The sequence below is a fragment of the Crinia signifera genome, chromosome 5 (genome assembly GCF_055691185.1).
Source record: "Crinia signifera chromosome 5, ASM5569118v1, whole genome shotgun sequence".
In the NCBI taxonomy this organism is placed as follows: Eukaryota; Metazoa; Chordata; class Amphibia; order Anura; family Myobatrachidae; genus Crinia; species Crinia signifera.
In genome coordinates this window covers 246,404,867-246,427,474 of record NC_139221.1, presented here as the reverse complement: position 1 = coordinate 246,427,474, position 22,608 = coordinate 246,404,867, and the positions used below count along the sequence as shown (strand labels likewise).

The 22,608-nt window shown below is 41.0% G+C and overlaps 1 protein-coding gene across 2 annotated transcripts in view; it reads right to left on the bottom strand.

Annotated features, from left to right (window-relative positions):
• The window catches only part of TBC1D5 (TBC1 domain family member 5), a 495,609-nt gene that overhangs the window by 9,771 nt on the left and 463,230 nt on the right, over positions 1–22,608 (bottom strand). For both annotated transcript variants that reach the window (XM_083188782.1, XM_083188783.1), the window contains 2 exons: positions 14,383–14,462; positions 13,073–13,255 (listed from right to left, as the gene is read on the bottom strand). In XM_083188782.1, the coding sequence (XP_083044908.1) occupies positions 13,073–13,255; positions 14,383–14,462 (263 nt within the window). The remainder of the gene's footprint in view (positions 1–13,072; positions 13,256–14,382; positions 14,463–22,608) is intronic.

Here is a 22,608-nt window from a genome sequence, read left to right as displayed (position 1 = left end):
TAGTCAATATTCAATTGTTTTTTTTCTGGGGGGGGGGGGGGGGCACCTAAAGAGAGCAGTGCCCGACAGTGCAATTCAATTGTTGCTATGATTAGATGCCCACTACTACTAACGCAGACAAAAAGTCCTATTAAGGGCCCAATTTTTGCAAAATTCTGCTTGACAACTTGGAGGCGGAGAGAAGAAATGTCGGTGCCTGCTGCATTCATACTAAATCGGCAGAACAATTGAATTGCTTCTGGTGGATGCCCTCTACTGTCAGGCACCCAAATAACAGTTAAATCACCCCCTATAGATGAATTCCATGCTATTGAGCTCCCTGAACATGGATATAAGAGGAGCGAGGGAAACACAGACCACTGAAGTATTAACAGTGATTGTCCCACAGCTAAGAGAATATTTAAAGGGATGCATTGCATATGGTGATCTAGACTAGAGTACAGTATATCATATTTCATGCATAGTTTTATTTGGAAGAAAATAATGTAACTTCATACAATGGGGGGTTTCCTAAAACCTGTGATCACTGATTGCACGTAACAGGCTTGCCCAGAGTTATCTAATTTATTTTGACTGCATTATGGCCGCAAACACACAGGTTTCACTGAACCTGTGTTAAAACAAATAATAGTTTTAATGGTAGTAGATATCCCTGTCATAAACTCAGACTTATATCTCCTTTGTGGTGATCTTATTTAGACGTGAAGTCATCCTTTTTGCTACATTTTTCACATATTTTCTATCAAGGGAATTAGGACGGATGTTTTTTTTTTTTTTTAAATAAACATGGCCAATAATATACCGACTTATTAACATGCTCAAATACATGCTGGGAGGTTTAAAGCAGTTTTGGCAAGTTTCTTTTGTAAAGGTTAAGAACTTTGTGTGTGGTTCAGTGGATGCGGATGTACTATATATACTTTTCATTTACTCAACACTTTTGTTTTTAATTGTGTTCCTCTAGGTCAGCTATTTCCAGCGAGATGTTAGCCTTCCTGTCATATGTCCCCATGTATTAGGCATAAAGGCCTCTAAGACCACAAAAATCTCAGTGAAACCTGTGATTAGCTCAAAATAGTCTGTGTCTTTAGGGAAACTTTCTGAAACCTGTAGGATGCTGAGCCAGTTTCTGTTGACTTCCCACATTCTGCTGCCACTATTTTCAATCAACAGAATTTTACAACTACGGTAAACGGGAATGGGCTGAGAGACATCTACTGTCCCACATACAATAAACATAGTCCATTCAATAAGAGTTTAAAAATATAAAAGCCATTCACAAAATAAATGTAAAACCACTGAGCCTATTTAGCAAGTCAAACTCATATCATGTGGAAATGAAAGTTTTAGCATGTTTTAAGATCCTTGGCTTTATAGGAAAGTCTTAATGGAGAAGATATTGCAATTATGTTGTCTGTTAATGCCTGACTTCTACAACATGGCATTGTAGAGCATAAGTAATTGCTCTCTACAGCACGTAACATTTTCTGCTATGTAACATGCAAACAGAAAAGTTAATCATATCTGTAAAAACTTAAAAATCTTGAAAGATTTTTTCCCCCACTTGTCACTACAATGCCTTTTAGTGGCCAGAAAGAGAGAAGCAACAAAGAGAGGGAGAGTGGGGTGGTCAGAAGAGAGAGAGAGTGCTTCATGAAAAAAAGAGGTAATGAGTGAAAGAGAGAGGGTGAAAAGCAAGAGTAAAAGGGAGGGGTGTGAACAGGAGTGAGAGAGAAAAAGAAAGAGGTCAGCAAGGTAGAGTGAGTGTCGGGTAGAGAGACAGGGATAGAGAGGGAATTTCAGGTAGAGAGATCCCAGGATTTGCGCATGTGCATCTCTGCGCATGCGCAAACCCTGACCATTGGGGGCTGGGCAAAATTTGGCCTATTATGAACAGGTGTGAACCGGCCCCAGAGAGAATAAAGACAGGAGAGAAGCAGGTGAGAAAGGGGGTGCAAGAGAAAGGTTGGATAGAGATGGGGAGAGAGGAGGGGGGGCAGGGGAGAGAAGAGGGGGGGGGGGGGCAGGGGAGAGAGAAAAAAAGAAAAAAGGAGAGGAGGGGCTCGGGGAGTTTAAAGAGTTGGGGAAGACAGTGGGGAGGGGGCTGCAAGACAAGGAGATATCCATTTACAGATGGATTTTTTGGGAAGTGATTACAGGCCTAAAAGAGTGAATGTGAGAGGAGAGAGAGATTGCTAGGCTCTGACTCCCATCATGTTATAATTCCCCTCTCCTCTCTCTGTCCGCAGCCCTCACCCTTCAGCAACAGCTGTGTACCGGCAGTGGGCCCCCGATTCTCCGGCATCTCTGCTCTCCACTGCCGGGTCTCTGGTCCCCCTGCACCCTACTGCCGAGTGTCCTCCTCATCCCGCACTCTGCCACCAGGTCTCCAACTTCTACACTCTCCACCGCCGGGTTTCTGGCTCCACACTGCCGGCGGGGCCCGGGTCTCCTGTTCGCCACTCTCCGCTGCCAAGTCTCTGAGTCCTCTGCTCACTGCCACTGAAACTCTGCTGCTTACGCTTACAGGAGGGCCCAGTTTACATAAAAAGAATGAAAAACGGAGCTGCATTCCGCTGTGTGTCTGGTTCTCTGACACCACAAACAGTGGGGCGGTAGCCTAGCAACCCATTCCAAACAAAAAGTGACACAGTGTTCTAAAATTATTGTTTGGATCAGTTGCAAGGCTTCCGCATGACTGCCTTGGCATGTTAGGGGGTGTGCATCGCAAGGTTTGTGAAGTCAGAAGACCCCGATGATTAGATTGATTGACAGTTTTGTATACATATTCATGGTAGAGATTTACCATTGGAAGGTACTTGGGCACACACAGTATGGAAGACCGAGTGCCTGTTTTTGTTGTTCATAAACACACATTTTTATAACCACAGAGAACTTTATACTAAACATATGATGCTGAAGAGATGGACCATCAGTATGTACACGCTCAACCTGAAGTGGTCGGGTCTGTTGACCTGCGTGGAAAGCAGCCACAATGTCAGTATCCCAATACCAGCTGCCAATGTGAAACACCTATATGACATGTGGGGTCTCTGAGTTAAAGATCAAAAAGTTAATGCATAATGTGCATACTTACTATTGCTATAGTTGCTAGGGCTGACCAAGGGGAAATAGGTATGTTTCTTAAATGTGAATATTACTGACTTAAGGGAGTAATCAATCGGTGCCCAATTTTTAGCCTAGTAGAAAAATCGTGACTTTGACGTTTTTCAGTTGAACATTAATTCCACCTATTCAGTTAAAGTGCAGATTTTATGCCTAGGTGAAAAATTCTGTGCGGTCAGAATCCATGGGCACTGGCGAATTGCTCTTCATTCCATGTGTTTTTTTCGAAATTACAAGCATTTTCGCCTGGTTTTAGTCAGTTTTCACCAATGCAGTTTCAACCAAACAACCAAAAAAATAAATGAAATAAAACGAAACTATAGAGGCAAAAAAGGACTTGAAAACGGATGAAAAAGCCTGCAACTGAATACACAAGGCCAGCCGAAAAAAGGGCCAAATTTAATACTCCCCTAAATATTATCGTGATTAGATATTTATGCCTATTTATTACATTTACAGTAAATGCTATTGATTTATTTTTCCAAACATATTTACAAAGATTTTCAATATTTTGGTTACAAAACCATATGGGAACAAGGATTACAAATGAATACAAATGAAAAGATCAATAGTACAGATATCAAACAATTATTATTATTATTTTCAGTTATTTATAATGCGTACACATATTACACAGCGCTTTACAGAGAATAATTAAACATTCACAACAATGAACTGAATGGAGATAATATTATCAATTACAATAAAAAGGGGTTAAGGAAAATGCGAAAAAAAAAAAAAAAAAGATCGCCCATAGCCAAAATCTCTCCCAAATATATAACTGCACCTCAGTAGATTTGAACCATAGGTTTGGACTTAAATACTCTGGTCTCATACCAGAATCAATAAAAGATTTACAAATCATTTTTCTGTGTGTAGAGATGTTTCTACCCAGTCCATTTTAAACATGAGAAAAAGTTTTTCTTTAGACATTTGCATAGAAGGGGAAGATTGTAGTCAGGGGTGAAGCATACATTGCCTTGCCACAGCTGAGCGTATTAATAGCAGTTTGCGGCAAATTAGTGACAGCTTTGGACTAGTCGTCGGAATGTTACATACAGTATGGGCCATTCTGTGGTCAATGGTAAAAAATGAAATAACTATGCAGAGGATAGGAGGATCATGTTTAACTGGTCCAATCAGCCCATAGGTGAGAGGGATAATATAGAATAAAATAGAATAAAATAGTGTGTGGAGCGTAGCGAGGCACCATGCCAGAAGCCCTGTCGACCTTGCCCAGGTCAACCTGTTTGTGCCGACTTAACCCCATATCGACATTGATGCATGTCGGCCTTCCTCTTGATGACCCTATGACCCATTCCCGGTAAGAGAAAGAAAGTAACATAGGAAACAGAATATTGGCTTATAGAAAGTATAAACTTGAATGATTCGCTAATGCTTCTGCAGGTATATAAGATTTATTAAGGTTTAACCCCTTCATGACAGAGCCAGTTTGTGCCTTCATGACAGAGCCCTTTTTTTCAAATCTGACATGTCTCACTTAAGTGGGGATAACTTTTTTTTGCTTTTACTTATCCCAGTGATTTTGAGATTGTTTTCTCGTGACACATTGTACTTCAAGTTAGTGGTAAATTTTGGTCGATACAGTCTGTGTTTTTTTGTGAAAAATACCAAAATATCGTGAAAAAATGGAAAATTTAGCAATATGCAAAATGTCACATTTTCTGCTTGTGAGACAAATAATCATACCACTCAAAATAGTTAATAACTAACAAAGACCATATGTCTACTTTATGTTGCAATCATTATTTCAACCTCCTTTTCATTTTTTTGGACACTAGGAGGCTTCAAATATGACTAGCAAATTCTCAAATTTTCAAGAAAATTTCAAACACTGATTTTTTTAGGGACCAGTTCAGTTCTGATGTGACTTTGAGGGACTTGTATGTGAGACACCCCCATAAATGATGCCATTTCAAAAACTGCACCCCTCACAGTATTCAAAACAGCATTTTGGAAGTTTGTTAACCCTTTAGGTGTTTCACAGGAATTAAAACAAAGTGTAGGTGAAATTTCAAAATTTCTTTTTTTTTGCAGAGTTTCAATTTTAATACATTTTTCTAACGAATACAGTAGATTTTACTAGAGAAATGTGACTAAAAATTGATTCCCCCAATTCTTTTGTTTTCAAAAATATCCTATATGTGGCCCTAGTGTGCACGTTGACCAAACCACAGGCTTCATAATAGAAGGAGCACTTACTTGATTTTGGAGCCTCCTTTTTATGAGATTTTTTTTTAGGCACCATGTAGGTTTCTAGGCACCATAAGTGCTAAAAGTTAGGAACCTCCCCCACAAGTCACCCCATTTTGCAATCTACACCCCTCAGGGAATTCATCTAGGGGTATAGTGTACATTTCAAACCCCCAGGGGTTTCACCAATTTTGGTACAACTGGGATGTGAAAATGGAAAATTACATTTTTTTACACAAACATGCAGTTCTGGCTCAAAATTTTTCATTTTCACAAGGAATGAAGGAGACAAAGCACCCCAAAGTCTGTGCCCCAATTTCTCCCGAGTACGGCAATGCCTCACATGTGACCAAAAAATACCAGTTGGGCGCATGGCAGGACTCAGAAGGGAAGGAGTGATTTTTGGATTTTGCAGCACAGATTTTGGTGGAATGAATGGTGGGTGCTATGTTGCATTAGCAAGACTCCCAAAGCACCAATACAGTGGAACCCCCCCACAAGTCACCCCATTTTGCAAAGTACACCCCTCAGGGAATTCATCTAGGGGTATAGTGTACATTTCAAACCCCCAGGGGTTTCACCAATTTTGGTACAACTGGGCTGTGAAAATGAAAAATTACATTTTTTTACACAAACATGCACTTCTGGCTCAAGATTTTTCATTTTCACAAGGAATGAAGGAGACAAAGCACCCCAAAGTCTGTGCCCCAATTTCTCCCGAGTACGGCAATGCCTCACATGTGACCAAAAAATACCAGTTGGGCGCATGGCAGGACTCAGAAGGGAAGGAGTGATTTTTGGATTTTGCAGCACAGATTTTGGTGGAATGAATGGTGGGTGCCATGTTGCATTAGCAAGACTCCCAAAGCACCAATACAGTGGAACCCCCCCCACAAGTCACCCCATTTTGCAAAGTACACCCCTCAGGGAATTCATCTAGGGGTATAGTGTACATTTCAAACCCCCAGGGGTTTCACCAATTTTGATACAACTGGGCAGTGAAAATGAAAAATTACATTTTTTTACACAAAAATGCAGTTCTGGCTCAAAATTTTTCATTTTCACAAGGAATGAAGGAGACAAAGCACCCCAAAATCTGTGCCCCAATTTCTCCCGAGTACGGCAATGCCTCACATGTGACCAAAAAATACCAGTTGGGCGCATGGCAGGACTCAGAAGGGAAGGAGTGATTTTTGGATTTTGCAGCACAGATTTTGGTGGAATGAATGGTGGGTGCTATGTTGCACCAATACAGTGGAACCCCCCCACAAGTCACCCCATTTTGCAAAGTACACCCCTCAGGGAATTAATCTAGGGGTATAGTGTACATTTCAAACCCCCAGGGGTTTCACCAATTTTGATACAACTGGGCAGTGAAAATGAAAAATTACATTTTTTTACACAAAAATGCAGTTCTGGCTCAAAATTTTTCATTTTCACAAGGAATGAAGGAGACAAAGCACCCCAAAATCTGTGCCCCAATTTCTCCCGAGTACGGCAATGCCTCACATGTGACCAAAAAATACCAGTTGGGCGCATGGCAGGACTCAGAAGGGAAGGAGTGATTTTTGGATTTGGCAGCACAGATTTTGGTGGAATGAATGGTGGGTGCCATGTTGCATTAGCAAGACTCCCAAAGCACCAATACAGTGGAACCCCCCCACAAGTCACCCCATTTTGCAAAGTACACCCCTCAGGGAATTCATCTAGGGGTATAGTGTACATTTCAAACCCCCAGGGGTTTCACCAATTTTGATACAACTGGGCAGTGAAAATGAAAAATTACATTTTTTTACACAAAAATGCAGTTCTGGCTCAAAATTTTTCATTTTCACAAGGAATGAAGGAGACAAAGCACCCCAAAATCTGTGCCCCAATTTCTCCCGAGTACGGCAATGCCTCACATGTGACCAAAAAATACCAGTTGGGCGCATGGCAGGACTCAGAAGGGAAGGAGTGATTTTTGGATTTGGCAGCACAGATTTTGGTGGAATGAATGGTGGGTGCCATGTTGCATTAGCAAGACTCCCAAAGCACCAATACAGTGGAACCCCCCCACAAGTCACCCCATTTTGCAAAGTACACCCCTCAGGGAATTCATCTAGGGGTATAGTGTACATTTCAAACCCCCAGGGGTTTCACCAATTTTGATACAACTGGGCAGTGAAAATGAAAAATTACATTTTTTTACACAAAAATGCAGTTCTGGCTCAAAATTTTTCATTTTTACAAGGAATGAAGGAGACAAAGCACCCCAAAATCTGTGCCCCAATTTCTCCCGAGTACGGCAATGCCTCACATGTGACCAAAAAATACCAGTTGGGCGCATGGCAGGACTCAGAAGGGAAGGAGTGGTTTTTGGATTTGGCAGCACAGATTTTGGTGGAATGAATGGTGGGTGCCATGTTGCATTAGCAAGACTCCCAAAGCACCAATACAGTGGAACCCCCCCACAAGTCACCCCATTTTGCAAAGTACACCCCTCAGGGAATTCATCTAGGGGTATAGTGTACATTTCAAACCCCCAGGGGTTTCACCAATTTTGATACAACTGGGCAGTGAAAATGAAAAATTACATTTTTTTACACAAAAATGCAGTTCTGGCTCAAAATTTTTCATTTTCACAAGGAATGAAGGAGACAAAGCACCCCAAAATCTGTGCCCCAATTTCTCCCGAGTACGGCAATGCCTCACATGTGACCAAAAAATACCAGTTGGGCGCATGGCAGGACTCAGAAGGGAAGGAGTGATTTTTGGATTTGGCAGCACAGATTTTGGTGGAATGAATGGTGGGTGCCATGTTGCATTAGCAAGACTCCCAAAGCACCAATACAGTGGAACCCCCCCACAAGTCACCCCATTTTGCAAAGTACACCCCTCAGGGAATTCATCTAGGGGTATAGTGTACATTTCAAACCCCCAGGGGTTTCACCAATTTTGGTACAACTGGGCTGTGAAAATGAAAAATTACATTTTTTTACACAAAAATGTACTTCTGGCTCAAAATTTTTCATTTTCACAAGGAATGAAGGAGACAAAGCACCCCAAAATCTGTGCCCCCATTTCTCCAGAGTACGGCAATGCCTCACATGTGACCAAAAAATACCAGTTGGGTGCATGGCAGGACTCAGAAGGGAAGGAGTGATTTTTGGATTTTGGAGCACAGATTTTGGTGGAATGAATGGTGGGTGCTATGTTGCATTACCAATACAGTGGAACCCCCCCACAAGTGACCCCATTTTGCAAACTACACCCCTCAGGGAATTCATCTAGGGGTATAGTGTACATTTCAAACCCCCAGGGGTTTCACCAATTTTGGTACAACTGGGCTGTGAAAATGAAAAATTACATTTTTTTTACACAAAAATGTACTTCTGGCTCAAAATTTTTCATTTTCACAAGGAATGAAGGAGACAAAGCACCCCAAAATCTGTGCCCCCATTTCTCCAGAGTACGGCAATGCCTCACATGTGACCAAAAAATACCAGTTGGGTGCATGGCAGGACTCAGAAGGGAAGGAGTGATTTTTGGATTTTGCAGCTCAGATTCTGGTGGAATGAATGGTGGGTGCTATGTGGCATTAGCAAGACCCCCGAAGCACGGTGAAATGATGAACCTAATAATCCATAGATGTGTGGTATATTTTGAAACACTCCTTTATACATAGGCCGGGTTTGTCGGGGCAAGTTTCACAGTGGAAAATAGTTTCCTTTCTTATTCCCTTTTTATAGCAAACTTTGCACCTTTTTTGTGTCCTGCCCTTTCTTGCAGTGGAGGGGATTTCGTTGGGAAAATGCTGCCCTGGTACAATACGGGGGCCAGTACTAGAAGTACTGGGGCCCTCTGCCTGCTGGTTCCCAAATATTAGGCCCTTTATGACTTCCTCTTGAAAGTGCATAAATGTCCCCCTCTGGCCGGTAGAACGGAATAGCACGTAAGCGTTATACAGTGCCATCTGGATGATATACACGGCCAGCTTCTTGTACCAGATATTTGTTTTCCGCAGGGCACTGTACGGCTTCAGTACCTGATCTGAAAGATCCACTCCGCCCATGTACTTATTGTAATCTAGGATACAATTTGGTTTTGAGGTGTGGGTACTGGTACCTCTTACAGGGATGGAGGTGGTACTGTCTCCATGAATTGTTGTCAGTATAAGGACATCCCTCTTGTCCTTATATTTTACCAACAACATATTTTCGGTGCATATTCCCCTGCTTTCACCCCTTCTCATTACTTGGGCAATGTGCGTTTTTGGGAGGCCTCTTTGGTTCTTACGCACAGTACCGCAAGCTGCTGTACCTCTTGAACCAAGGGCCTTAAACAGGGGGATGCTGGTGTAAAAGTTATCCACATAGAGGTGATAACCCTTATCCAGGAAGGGGTGCATTAAATCCCAGACAATTTTTCCACTAACACCTACGAGGGAGGGGGGGCATTCTGGCGGTTCAATTCTTGAATCCTTCCCTTCATATACCCTAAACTTGTGGGTGTACCCTGTGGTGCTTTCACACAGCTTATACATTTTTATGCCATACCTTGCCCTCTTACTGGGAAGGTACTGGCGGAATTTAACCCTTCCTTTAAAATGTATAAGGGACTCGTCGATACTAATACATTTATCAGGGATGTATAGCTCTGCAAATTTGGCACTGAAATGATCAATGACCGGCCTGACTTTGAATAGCCTGTCAAAGGTGGGATCATCTCTGGGTGGGCACTGTGCATTATCGGTGTAATGTATAAATTTATGGATTGCCTCAAAACGAGTCCGAGTCATGGCCATACGGTAAAATGGGGTGCTGTACAGAACATCTGTACTCCAATATTGCCTAATTTGTGGCTTTTTTACTATGCCCATATGAAACACCAGACCCCAAAACGTCATCATCTCTACTGCATCTACAGGGGTCCACCTAGCAAATGATGACGTGGGGTTTTGAGCAATAAACTGCTGGGCATATAAATTAGTTTGGTCCACCATTAAATTTATAAAATCATCAGAGAAAAATAATTTGAAAAAGTCAATTTCTCTGAGACCTGTGGAATCAAATTGGATTCCTGGCATGGCCAAAAACTCAGGAACCTGGGGCTCAAAATTGTCTGGTGGTGGGGTCCATACGAGATCAATTATTGGGGGGGGTCTCAGCTGCTCTACGGGGGCGTCTTTGAGGGGGTCCCTCATCACCAGAGGAGGAAGAGGAGCTTAAGACGAATCCTTCAAATTCCCCGCTTGCCTCACTGGCTGTGTCAGAGTCAGAGGCAAGCATGGCATATGCCTCCTCCACTGAATACATTCTTCTGGATGACTGGGATGACATTTGGGATGACATTTGGGATGCCATTTTTATTTTTGTGTTACTGGTAGTGAAATGTTTCAACACGTGTATAGTGTAGGGGGGGGTACAAACTTTATTTCAACCCGGGGGGTATGTAGTGTGTAGTGTGTATGTAGTGCAGAAAAAAAAAATACTTTATACAAAAAAAAAAAAATTGAAGGGGTTAAAAAAAAAAAAAAATTGAAGGGGTTAAAAAAAAAAAATTGAAGGGGTTAAAAAAACAAAAAAAAAGGTCCTGCGCCAAAAATTGAGCACAGATGTTGGTCAGTAACGTCCGTCACTGAACAGCGCTCAAAGGCAACAGGAATTTGATCAAAAAAAAAAAAAAAAATAGATCAACCCTGTGCCGAAAAAGCTGATCAGTGATGTACGTCACTGATCAGCGCACAGTGGCCACAGGACACCCACAAAATCACAGTGTGTGTAAAAAAATTTTTTAAAAAAGACCACACAGCACCCACAAAAAAAAAAAAGGTGATCAGTGATGCGACACTGATTACCAGTGAGGGGCAGCAGGTGCACAACCTTTGGTGCAACTGACAGTGCAACTGGCAGCAACTGACAGGTATATATAAAAAAAAAAAACCTCTGCGCCCCCAAAAAGTTGCTGATCACCTCAGATATAGTGATCAGCACAAAAGGCGGGGGTAGCAGACACAAAATATACACTCTCTATCACTCTCTGTCACTATCTCTCTATCTCTCACTATCTATCACTATCTATCACTATCTATCACTCTAGGACACTGCAGCAGCAGCACTGACAGTTATATGTATAAAAAAAAACCTGCACCCCCAAAAAGGGGGGATAGCAGACACAAAATATACACTCTCTATCACTCTCTGTCACTATCTCTCTCTATCTCTCACTATCTATCACTATCTATCACTCTATGACACTGCAGCAGCAGCACTGACAGTTATATATATAAAAAAAAACCTGCACCCCCAAAAAGGGGGGGTAGCAGACACAAATCTCTCTATCTCTCACTATCTATCACTATCTATCACTATCTATCACTATCTATCACTCTATGACACTGCAGCAGCAGCACTGACAGTTATTTATATATAAAAAAAAACTGCACCCCCAAAAAGGGGGGGTAGCAGACACAAAATATAGCTCTCTCTGTCACTATCTCTCTATCTCTCTCTATCTCTCTATCTCTCTATCACACTGCAGCAGCAGCAGGAAGTCTCAGGAAGTCAGATCCAGGAAGCGTCCAGCACGCTACAAGCAGTGATCAAGTGATCAGGTAAGGTATTTGCAAGGATCAGGTAAGTATTAGCAAGGATCAGGTCAGTATCACGGCAGATAGGCACGGTGACCGCTCTGCACGCTATTCCAGACCGGAATGGCGTCTGCAGCGCAGTCACCGTTAGTTTAAATGTCGCGCCTTGGCTGTGATTGGTCCGTGGGTCCCACGGACCAATCACAGCCTTGGGGGCAGGTGGGGTGAGGGTGGGGTGAGGTGTCATCGTCACCGATGACCCCCTCATGCCCCCTGACGCCCGGCGGTGATTGACACCTGTGTTACCGAGCGTCTGATTCGCTGGTAACACAGGAAAACGCTGTGAATGGCTGTTCACACTGAACAGCCAATCACAGCGATCGCCGACGGGGGGGCGGCATCGCAGCCCCCCCTGGGCATGCAGGGACATGTCTGCTGTCAGGGACAGCAGACATCGTCCCTCTGTCACTGCGTCTCTAGACGCAGTGACAGTTTAAAGTCATGACGTATATATACGTCATGTGTCGGGAAGTACTTCCCGGCCATGACGTATATATACGTCAAATGTCGTGAAGGGGTTAAAAAAACATCCCAAGTCTAAATGAGTTAGAAAGTTTTTTTTTTATTGAATAAATAGCATATAGAGCAGTGTGTGGGATCCAATCATGTCTGCAAATGGCCACATAGTTATATATTGCCATGTTTGGGAAGTTAGTTCCCCCCTCTGGTCTAGTCCATTGTGGCAGTTGCACACTAAGATGAGTTTTTCTTACCATTACAAATAAACTGCCTCGACTTTGACAATGTAATTTATATTAGTTTTGCTGAGAACAACAGGTAAGACCTGCAAAAGGTATAGCAGCTTGGGAAAGGTGATTTATTTGATAAGATTTGTCCTGCCAAAATAAGATCATTGTAAATACTGCCTGGTATCCGGAGGACTATCTGTAACATTGTTAAGTATCTTGCAACTACCAGGAGAGTAGGTAAGTATGGAGTAACCGCTGAATATCATTACAAACTTATTTAGTAATAATCTGCCCTTTAATGACTTTCAAGGACTACAAAATAAACACAAGCCATGATTATTTGATGGCCACTCCAAATTACATCAAAGTCAGTTTATTTTAATCAAGTATTATTAAAAGAGTATATAATTACCTCCTGTGACTGTACTGGTTTATGATGTACTGACTGTTCCATGTCCTTGAGGAAGCCGTCGTCACCCAGTTGTCCTTGCACACTGGGGCAGTAATGATCATCAGTGATTGTAATTTCCTCGTTTTCTTCAGCCTCAAGAAGGCTTTGGTTGAAACGCAGCGATCCTTTTAAAATGTCCTTTACCTGATTGTAGACAACAATATTATTTTCTATAGTATATGCACACCAAACTAGTATTGTTTCTTCCTGCCTGTCAGAATTATATAGCATTTATACAAATAAATATAAACATCGGACAAAAACAAATAATAAATATATTGTATTGTTGTATTGTATGTAACATATAATAAAGATAATAAATGCTAAACTACTGTTCATGTACATTTTACGTAAGAATAATATCACTCACCACATGCCTTAATTATTCTCATTACAGTTGATATACATGATAATAAAAACAAAACACAATGTATATAGGGGTAGTGGGTTGAAGAAGGTAGCTAGTAAAAGCTCTGACTTTACGTTATTCCATAAGATATGCTATAAACTAAAAGTATCCACACATTCCCAGCGAGCATGACAACAAAGAACTACAGGATAAAGAATTGCCAACCGGATTCAGTGAATGGTGGCAGCTTTTTATCTTATTCTTGAATTATAGGGACAGTACCATGGCAGAGAATTAAAGTATTTGAAGTAAAACAAATGTGCAAAAAAATAGCTTATTAAAACTCTGAGGATTTAGGAAGATCTTTAAGACCTTTGGGTGCAACACACAAATACAGTGATTCACTTAATGTTTGAGCTGTTTGCTCTTGAAGGTCCATACACACTGGACAGCGATGATCACTGAAATCGCTGTGCTGAAAATCACTCAGTGCATACAAACTGAGCGATTTTCACGACTTTGAACGGCCTTCCCTATGCCGGTGGTCGCTTTGATAGCTGTGAATGCTTTCCATAGCTTTCTGCTATGGAAAGCTGTTCACATCGGCGAAAATCGCTGAGTGTGTGTGTGTGTGTGGGGGGGGGGGATTGCACAGTGTGTATGCACAGAACGATTTTTCAGGCCAGCGATTTTAAAAACGCCCAGTGTGTGCGCACTTTTAGCTTATACAAGAGGCTTGTGGTGTAAATGAGCATATGCTTGTAGACTGAGCGCCTTTGGTAAGACCTCTCAGTGGAGTTTATGGTCAATATGCAAATGGCATTAAAGAAAAGTTATGCATTATTTACAAGCTATTATATTCTAGGTGCAAAGGTACAAAAATATCCCACACTAAATGTCTGCAACGTATAGTAATTCATACCTGTTTCAGCACTGCTAGAGACACCTGGATTTTATCCTCTCTTTCTAACTTTTCTTGTAAAACAACATCTTGAATGTGACCTGTTAAGACACATAAACAAAGGAAACAATGGGAATGTAATTCAGTAATTGACTTATTATCAAATTGTCTTAATTTGTATTTTACTTCCAGAATCAGATTAGTTGGATGGTTGGAAACATAATATTAACCCTTTGCGTGACAATTGAATTTGTCAAAATAGGTGTGAAAATTGCCAGGCAAACATTTTTAATCATCATAATGACCTGTAATGTTTCCCTTATATAGGAAATTTTTTTTTTTTTTACACATTTTTTATTTACAATTATATATGGCATTTTTAGCAGATATTTTGGGCATCTCTCACAGAGATGTTGGCACTCAAAGGGCTAATGCGTATGACCAGCATTAGAAGATACAGTCAATACAAATGGCTTCCTACTGGGTAAACCTCTTGCTGTAGACTTTATTTGCTGACAGTGGAGACTTGTCTTCCATGGTTACAACACCCCATGCTGGAATAATTGCATAAAACGGTCTTTTATGTCATGACTGTCACAAAATTGCACATTTGTGGGATATTCTGGTGTAACCACAATAAAACCTACCGGCACTACCTGTGTCTCTGAAGCAGGGAAAAGCAATGCATTCATTTAAATAAAAGTCTGCACCATTAACAATCCCTAATAATACATGTATGTTGCCTCTATGCACTACAATACCATAGCATTTATAAGATTAAAACATTTCAGAAAATAAGGGGTTACAATAAGGACACATAGCAACTAATACAAAATACAAAAAAAGACTCAATGCAAGATACCTTAATGTGCATATATTTTTATAATTAACTGAACAGCACTGGCACATTTGTCCATCTGTTTAGTTACACCCTAATAACTTGCAATACGAATAAAAAAAAAAATATAGCCCCAGGTCAGAAAACTCAGTCCTCTGGGGAAACAAACACACTAATATACATCTATATTCATATTCTTCTTCTTATTATTATCATCATCATCAATAAGAGCTGTCTGTCAAAATATTACCAGTACAGTTTGATCTTTACTTTCACATATTATTTAAAATGTAAAATTTTAAATATAATGTTTCATCCTACTGTACGTGTGGAAACAATTATTTTCTAACTTTAAATAAGAAAGTACATGGTAAATTATTAAAGAATACTTGTATTTAACCAAGTTAATGATTCATTTATATAAGAAATAAATTGTGACAAAAGAAGAAAGTATTGCATCAGGAAAAGGGCATATTAGTATGCGTCCCAATTAAACTAGAGGGTTTCTTTTATATATATATATATATATATATATATATATATATATATATATATATATATAAAAAATTGAGGCTCTCAGCTCATTGGGAGAAAATGTTATGACCGGTGTCCTATTAGCAACTGTAATTTACTGCTGCTGATAGGGTTGGCAGGGGGTCTACAATTAGGCCCTCCCTTTTTAAACATTACAGTCCCTAAAAAAAGTTAACCCTTGGAGCCGCAATAACACATGGGTTGAGGAGCTTATCTCAGATCCCATGTATTATAGCCCGAACACTCATTTGTCACTTTATTAGGTATACGCCTGTACATCTGCTTGTTAATTCAAGTATCTAGTCAGACAATCATGTTACAACAACACAATGCGTACAAGCATACATGCACGGTCAGGAAGTTCAGGTGCTGCTCAAGTCAAACACCAGAATGGAGCTAAAGTGAACTGAAGTACATTAATTTTGACCATGGAATGTATATTTGTGGTGAGATTGGATGGTTCGCTAATCCCAGGCACTAAGGGCCTTATTCTGGTTCACTCTCAGGAGGTAATGGCTAGTAACAGAGCCAGATTTACACATAATGGGGGGTATTCAATCAGGATTCCGACTGTTGGAATGTCCTCACAGTCTGAATCCCGGCCGTTTACGTGAACTTCTGACACAAAATCTACAGTTGTACTTCAATGTTTCGGCTGTCGAGTGTCAGAAAGTCTGTGGATCGTGAGGTACTGCCTCACCTGTCAGACTTTTTAACCCCTTCATGACAGAGCCAGTTTTTGCCTTCCTGACAGAGCCCTTTTTTTCAAATCTGGCATGTATCACTTAAGTGGGGATAACTTTTTTTTGCTTTTACTTATCCCAGTGATTTTGAGATTGTTTTCTCGTGACACATTGTACTTCAAGTTAGTGGTAAATTTTCGTCGATACAGTCTGTGTTTTTTTGTGAAAAATACCAAAATGTCGTAAAAAAATGGAAAATTTTGCGATTTGCAAAATGTTAAATTTTCTGCTTGTGAGACAAATAATCTTACCACTCAAAATAGTGAATAACTAACATAGACCATATGTCTACTTTATGTTGCCATCATTATTTCAACCTCATTTTCATTTTTTTGGACACTAGGAGGCTTAAAATATGAATAGCAAATTCTCAAATTTTCAAGAAAATTTCAAACTCTGATTTTTTTAGGGACCAGGTCAGTTATGATGTGACTTTGAGTGACTTGTATGTGAGACACCCCCATAAATGATGCCATTTCAAAAACTGCACCCCTCACAGTATTCAAAACAGCATTTTGGAAGTTTGTTAACCCTTTAGGTGTTTCACAGGAATTAAAACAAAGTGTAGGTGAAATTTCAAAATTTCATTTTTTTTGCAGATTTGCAATTTTAATACATTTTTCTAAGGAACACAGTAGATTTTACTAGAGAAATGTGACTAAAAATTGATTCCCCCAATTCTTTGGTTTTCATAAATATCCTATATGTGGCCCTAGTGTGCACGGTGACCAAACCACAGGCTTCATAATAGAAGGAGCACCTACTTGATTTTGGAGCCTCCTTTTTATGAGATTATTTTTTAGGCACAATGTAGGTTTCTAGGCACCATAAGATGCTAAAAGTTAGGTACCCCCCCACAAGTGACCCCATTTTGCAAACTACACCCTTCAGGGAATTCATCTAGGGGTATAGTGTACATTTCAAACCCCCAGGGGTTTCACCAATTGTGGTACAACTGGGCAGTGAAAATGAAAAAAAATTAATTTTTCATTTTCACAGCTCAGTTGTATCAAAATTGGTGAAACCCCGGGGGGTTTGAAATGTACACTATACCCCTTGATGAATTCCCTGAAGGGTGTAGTTTGCAAAATGGGGTCACTTGTGGGGGGGTTCCACTGTATGGGTGTTTCGGGGGTCATTCAACCAGAATCTGTGCTGCAAAATCCAAAAATCACTCCTTCCCTTCTGAGTCCTGCCATGCACCCAACTGGTATTTTTTGGTCACACATGAGGCATTGCCGTACTCGGGAGAAATTGGGGCACAGATTTTGGGGTGCTTTGTCTCCTTCATTCCTTGTGAAAATGAAAAATTTTGAGCCAGATCTGCATTTTTGTGTAAAAAAATGTAATTTTTTACAGAAAAATGCAGTTCTGGCTCAAAATTTTTTATTTTCACAAGGAATGAAGGAGACAAAGCACCCCAAAATCTGTGCCCCAATTTCTCCCGAGTACGGCAATGCCTCACGTGTGACCAAAAAATACCAGTTGGGTGCATGGCAGGACTCAGAAGGGAAGGAGTGATTTTTGGTGGTGGAATGAATGGTGGGTGCTATGTCGCATTAGCAAGACCCCCGAAGCACCAATACAGTGGAACCCCCCCACAAGTGACCCCATTTTAGTCACCAGCTTTGGGAGGGGGGCTGGCGCTGCGGCTGGCGGGGGGGTGGGAGGGGTGCTGGTGCTGCGGCAGCCGGGTGGGTGGGAGGGAGGGGGGCTGCCGGGTGGGAGGGGGGGGGGGGGGCTGGCGATCGGTGCGGTATACACACACACACACACACACATATATATATATATGTGTGTATATATATATATATCTATATATATACATATATATACACACACACATATATATATATATATATATATATATATATATATGTGTGTGTATATATATATATATATATATAGTTTTTCAGTGCATATATTTATTTTTTTTACTTTTTCTGCAGCTTGATGCTGCTGCTGCTGCTGCGGGGGGGAGGGGGGAGGAGGTCAGCGCTGCGTGCGCTTCAGATCGTGGATCGTGAGGTACTGCCTCACCTGTCAGACTTTTTAACCCCTTCATGACAGAGCCAGTTTTTGCCTTCTTGACAGAGCCCTTTTTTTCAAATCTGGCATGTATCACTTAAGTGGGGATAACTTTTTTTTGCTTTTACTTATCCCAGTGATTTTGAGATTGTTTTCTCGTGACACATTGTACTTCAAGTTAGTGGTAAATTTTCGTCGATACAGTCTGTGTTTTTTTGTGAAAAATACCAAAATGTCGTAAAAAAATGGAAAATTTTGCGATTTGCAAAATGTTAAATTTTCTGCTTGTGAGACAAATAATCTTACCACTCAAAATAGTGAATAACTAACATAGACCATATGTCTACTTTATGTTGCCATCATTATTTCAACCTCATTTTCATTTTTTTGGACACTAGGAGGCTTAAAATATGAATAGCAAATTCTCAAATTTTCAAGAAAATTTCAAACTCTGATTTTTTTAGGGACCAGGTCAGTTATGATGTGACTTTGAGTGACTTGTATGTGAGACACCCCCATAAATGATGCCATTTCAAAAACTGCACCCCTCACAGTATTCAAAACAGCATTTTGGAAGTTTGTTAACCCTTTAGGTGTTTCACAGGAATTAAAACAAAGTGTAGGTGAAATTTCAAAATTTCATTTTTTTTGCAGATTTGCAATTTTAATACATTTTTCTAAGGAACACAGTAGATTTTACTAGAGAAATGTGACTAAAAATTGATTCCCCCAATTCTTTGGTTTTCATAAATATCCTATATGTGGCCCTAGTGTGCACGGTGACCAAACCACAGGCTTCATAATAGAAGGAGCACCTACTTGATTTTGGAGCCTCCTTTTTATGAGATTATTTTTTAGGCACAATGTAGGTTTCTAGGCACCATAAGATGCTAAAAGTTAGGTACCCCCCACAAGTGACCCCATTTTGCAAACTACACCCTTCAGGGAATTCATCTAGGGGTATAGTGTACATTTCAAACCCCCAGGGGTTTCACCAATTGTGGTACAACTGGGCAGTGAAAATGAAAAAAAATTAATTTTTCATTTTCACAGCTCAGTTGTATCAAAATTGGTGAAACCCCGGGGGGTTTGAAATGTACACTATACCCCTTGATGAATTCCCTGAAGGGTGTAGTTTGCAAAATGGGGTCACTTGTGGGGGGGTTCCACTGTATGGGTGTTTCGGGGGTCATTCAACCAGAATCTGTGCTGCAAAATCCAAAAATCACTCCTTCCCTTCTGAGTCCTGCCATGCACCCAACTGGTATTTTTTGGTCACACATGAGGCATTGCCGTACTCAGGGGAAATTGGGGCACAGATTTTGGGGTGCTTTGTCTCCTTCATTCCTTGTGAAAATGAAAAATTTTGAGCCAGATCTGCATTTTTGTGTAAAAAAATGTAATTTTTTACAGAAAAATGCAGTTCTGGCTCAAAATTTTTTATTTTCACAAGGAATGAAGGAGACAAAGCACCCCAAAATCTGTGCCCCAATTTCTCCCGAGTACGGCAATGCCTCACGTGTGACCAAAAAATACCAGTTGGGTGCATGGCAGGACTCAGAAGGGAAGGAGTGATTTTTGGTGGTGGAATGAATGGTGGGTGCTATGTCGCATTAGCAAGACCCCCGAAGCACCAATACAGTGGAACCCCCCCACAAGTGACCCCATTTTAGTCACCAGCTTTGGGAGGGGGGCTGGCGCTGCGGCTGGCGGGGGGGTGGGAGGGGTGCTGGTGCTGCGGCAGCCGGGTGGGTGGGAGGGAGGGGGGCTGCCGGGTGGGAGGGGGGGGGGGGGCTGGCGATCGGTGCGGTATATACACACACACACACACACACACACATATATATATATATATATGTGTGTATATATATATATATATATATACATATATATACACACACATATATATATATATATATGTGTGTGTATATATATATATATATATATATATATATATATATATATATAGTTTTTCAGTGCATATATTTATTTTTTTTACTTTTTCTGCAGCTTGATGCTGCTGCTGCTGCTGCGGGGGGGAGGGGGGAGGAGGTCAGCGCTGCGTGCGCTTCAGACGCTCCGGGGGAGCCGGGGGAGCTGCTGCTGCTGCCGGGTGAGTGCCTGGCGGGTTGGAGGGGGGGCTGCACATCGGAGGTGATCGGTGCTGTACTTGACAGCACCGATCACCACCGATCCCTGTGTTACCGAGCGGCTTAGCCGCCGGTAACACAGGAAACGCTGTGAATGGCTGTTCAGATTTGAACAGCCAATCACAGCGATCGCCGACCGGGGGGGGCACCCCTGCCCCCCCTGGGCGGCGAGGGGGGATGTCTGCTGTCAGGGACAGCAGACATCACCTAACTGTCACTGCGTCTCTAGACGCAGTGACAGTTAGAAGTCATGACGTATATATACGTCATGTGTCGGGAAGTACTTCCCGACCATGACGTATATATACGTCAAATGTCGTGAAGGGGTTAATATAGTATTTTGAGCATAAAATTGATTAGAAAAAGGTAAAGAAGGTGAAATATTTTCTTTATATTTTTCATATATTTTATATAGTCAAAACTCTGGTTTATATGTTGTATTTATGTCTGTGGTTGCAAAGGATCCATATTTCAGGAAGTGTTCCCTCTAAACTTATTTTGCAGGGTGCCGCACCCTGCCCATTTTAAAAAATTCACAACCATTTTTAAATCCTGCGCCCTTACACTGTCCCATGCTGACATGCCGCTGAGAACTTTCGCTGTGTGCCATCATGTGTAATGGGCATTATGGTGTGTGGTATAATGTGTAATTGTCATTACAACAGCATATGTGTAATGGGCATAGCAGAGTATGACAATGTTTAATGGGCGTAATCCTAGTGCAGTGTGCAATTTTTTTATATATTTTTTGTTGTTGTTTCTAATGTACATTTCTAATATAAAATGTGCCCTCCCGATGTGCCCTGTCTGGTGGTCAGCACCCTGCCCTGAAAAAACCTAGAGTGAACACTATCAGGATTTAGCAGAATGTCACATTCTGTACAAAGAGATTTTTATAAAATTTGAGCTGAAAACAAACATTAATGTTAAAAAAAAATCCAGAGAAGTGCATATGGTAACATCTCATTTTAGCTCTAGGGAGCTGTAATGTTGGGTCCACGACTTTGAAATTGCAGGAAAGCAATATTATTCCAAATAATGAGAGTGAACAAAAATCATTGCACATCTAAAGAGCTATATCATCTATATGGCAGGTTTTCAAAGCTGATGATTTCCCTGCAGGATTTAAAATTACAATAATTTTATATGCAATGGTTTTGCATTCAATATTGTCATTTTAAACTCTATGTGCAAAACCGCCAAAAATCAGTGGCTTTGAAAACCATCTGCTTAGTAATTATAATCCTTATACTTAATAGTCAATTAAACACATGGCTTACCGCGGGAGGATAGATATTAATTTTAAGCCCATTTCTCCCATGGTAAACACACAGCTAATGTGCATTAACCCATAGTTTCCACCAGGTTAAGTGGAACTATGGGTTAACGTGCTAACGGTGGCCAAGGTAAGGGCAGAAACCCTGCTTAACGTGGATTTATGTTTCACAGTAAGTACAGCAAAAAGACAGAGGTAGCCTTGTGGCTAACTTGACATGCACCTTAGTCTAATTATTTTTACTTAGTGCATTTAAATGGATAATTTTATTTTAAAATATATATATATTTTCATAGCTAGAATCCTATTAATTTACTACAATTAGAGAGCTTTGGACTTTGTCAAATTTGTTTTATAATGTACAGTTGAATGGGTACTTCTGTAGCTTCACGGCGCCAGCTCAGCGGTACGCTATGTTTGTATTCTGCCATTTGAATCTTGGGAGCTCGCCAGCTCTAAGCTACGTTATCAGCATAGCGCCTGCACGGCTCCACCTCGCGGCAGCTCTGCGCTACGCTAAGTGTGGATTCTGCATAAGCTACGTTATCAGCATAGCGCTGGCAGCAGCACTCATAGGCTGCTGACGTTGTCCAATGGCTGCCTCACTTTTATGGCTGCCTTAATTTGCTAAGCTAGTGAGTGCCTGTGGAGGGGGATAATGCGGACGCCGGTGGAGAG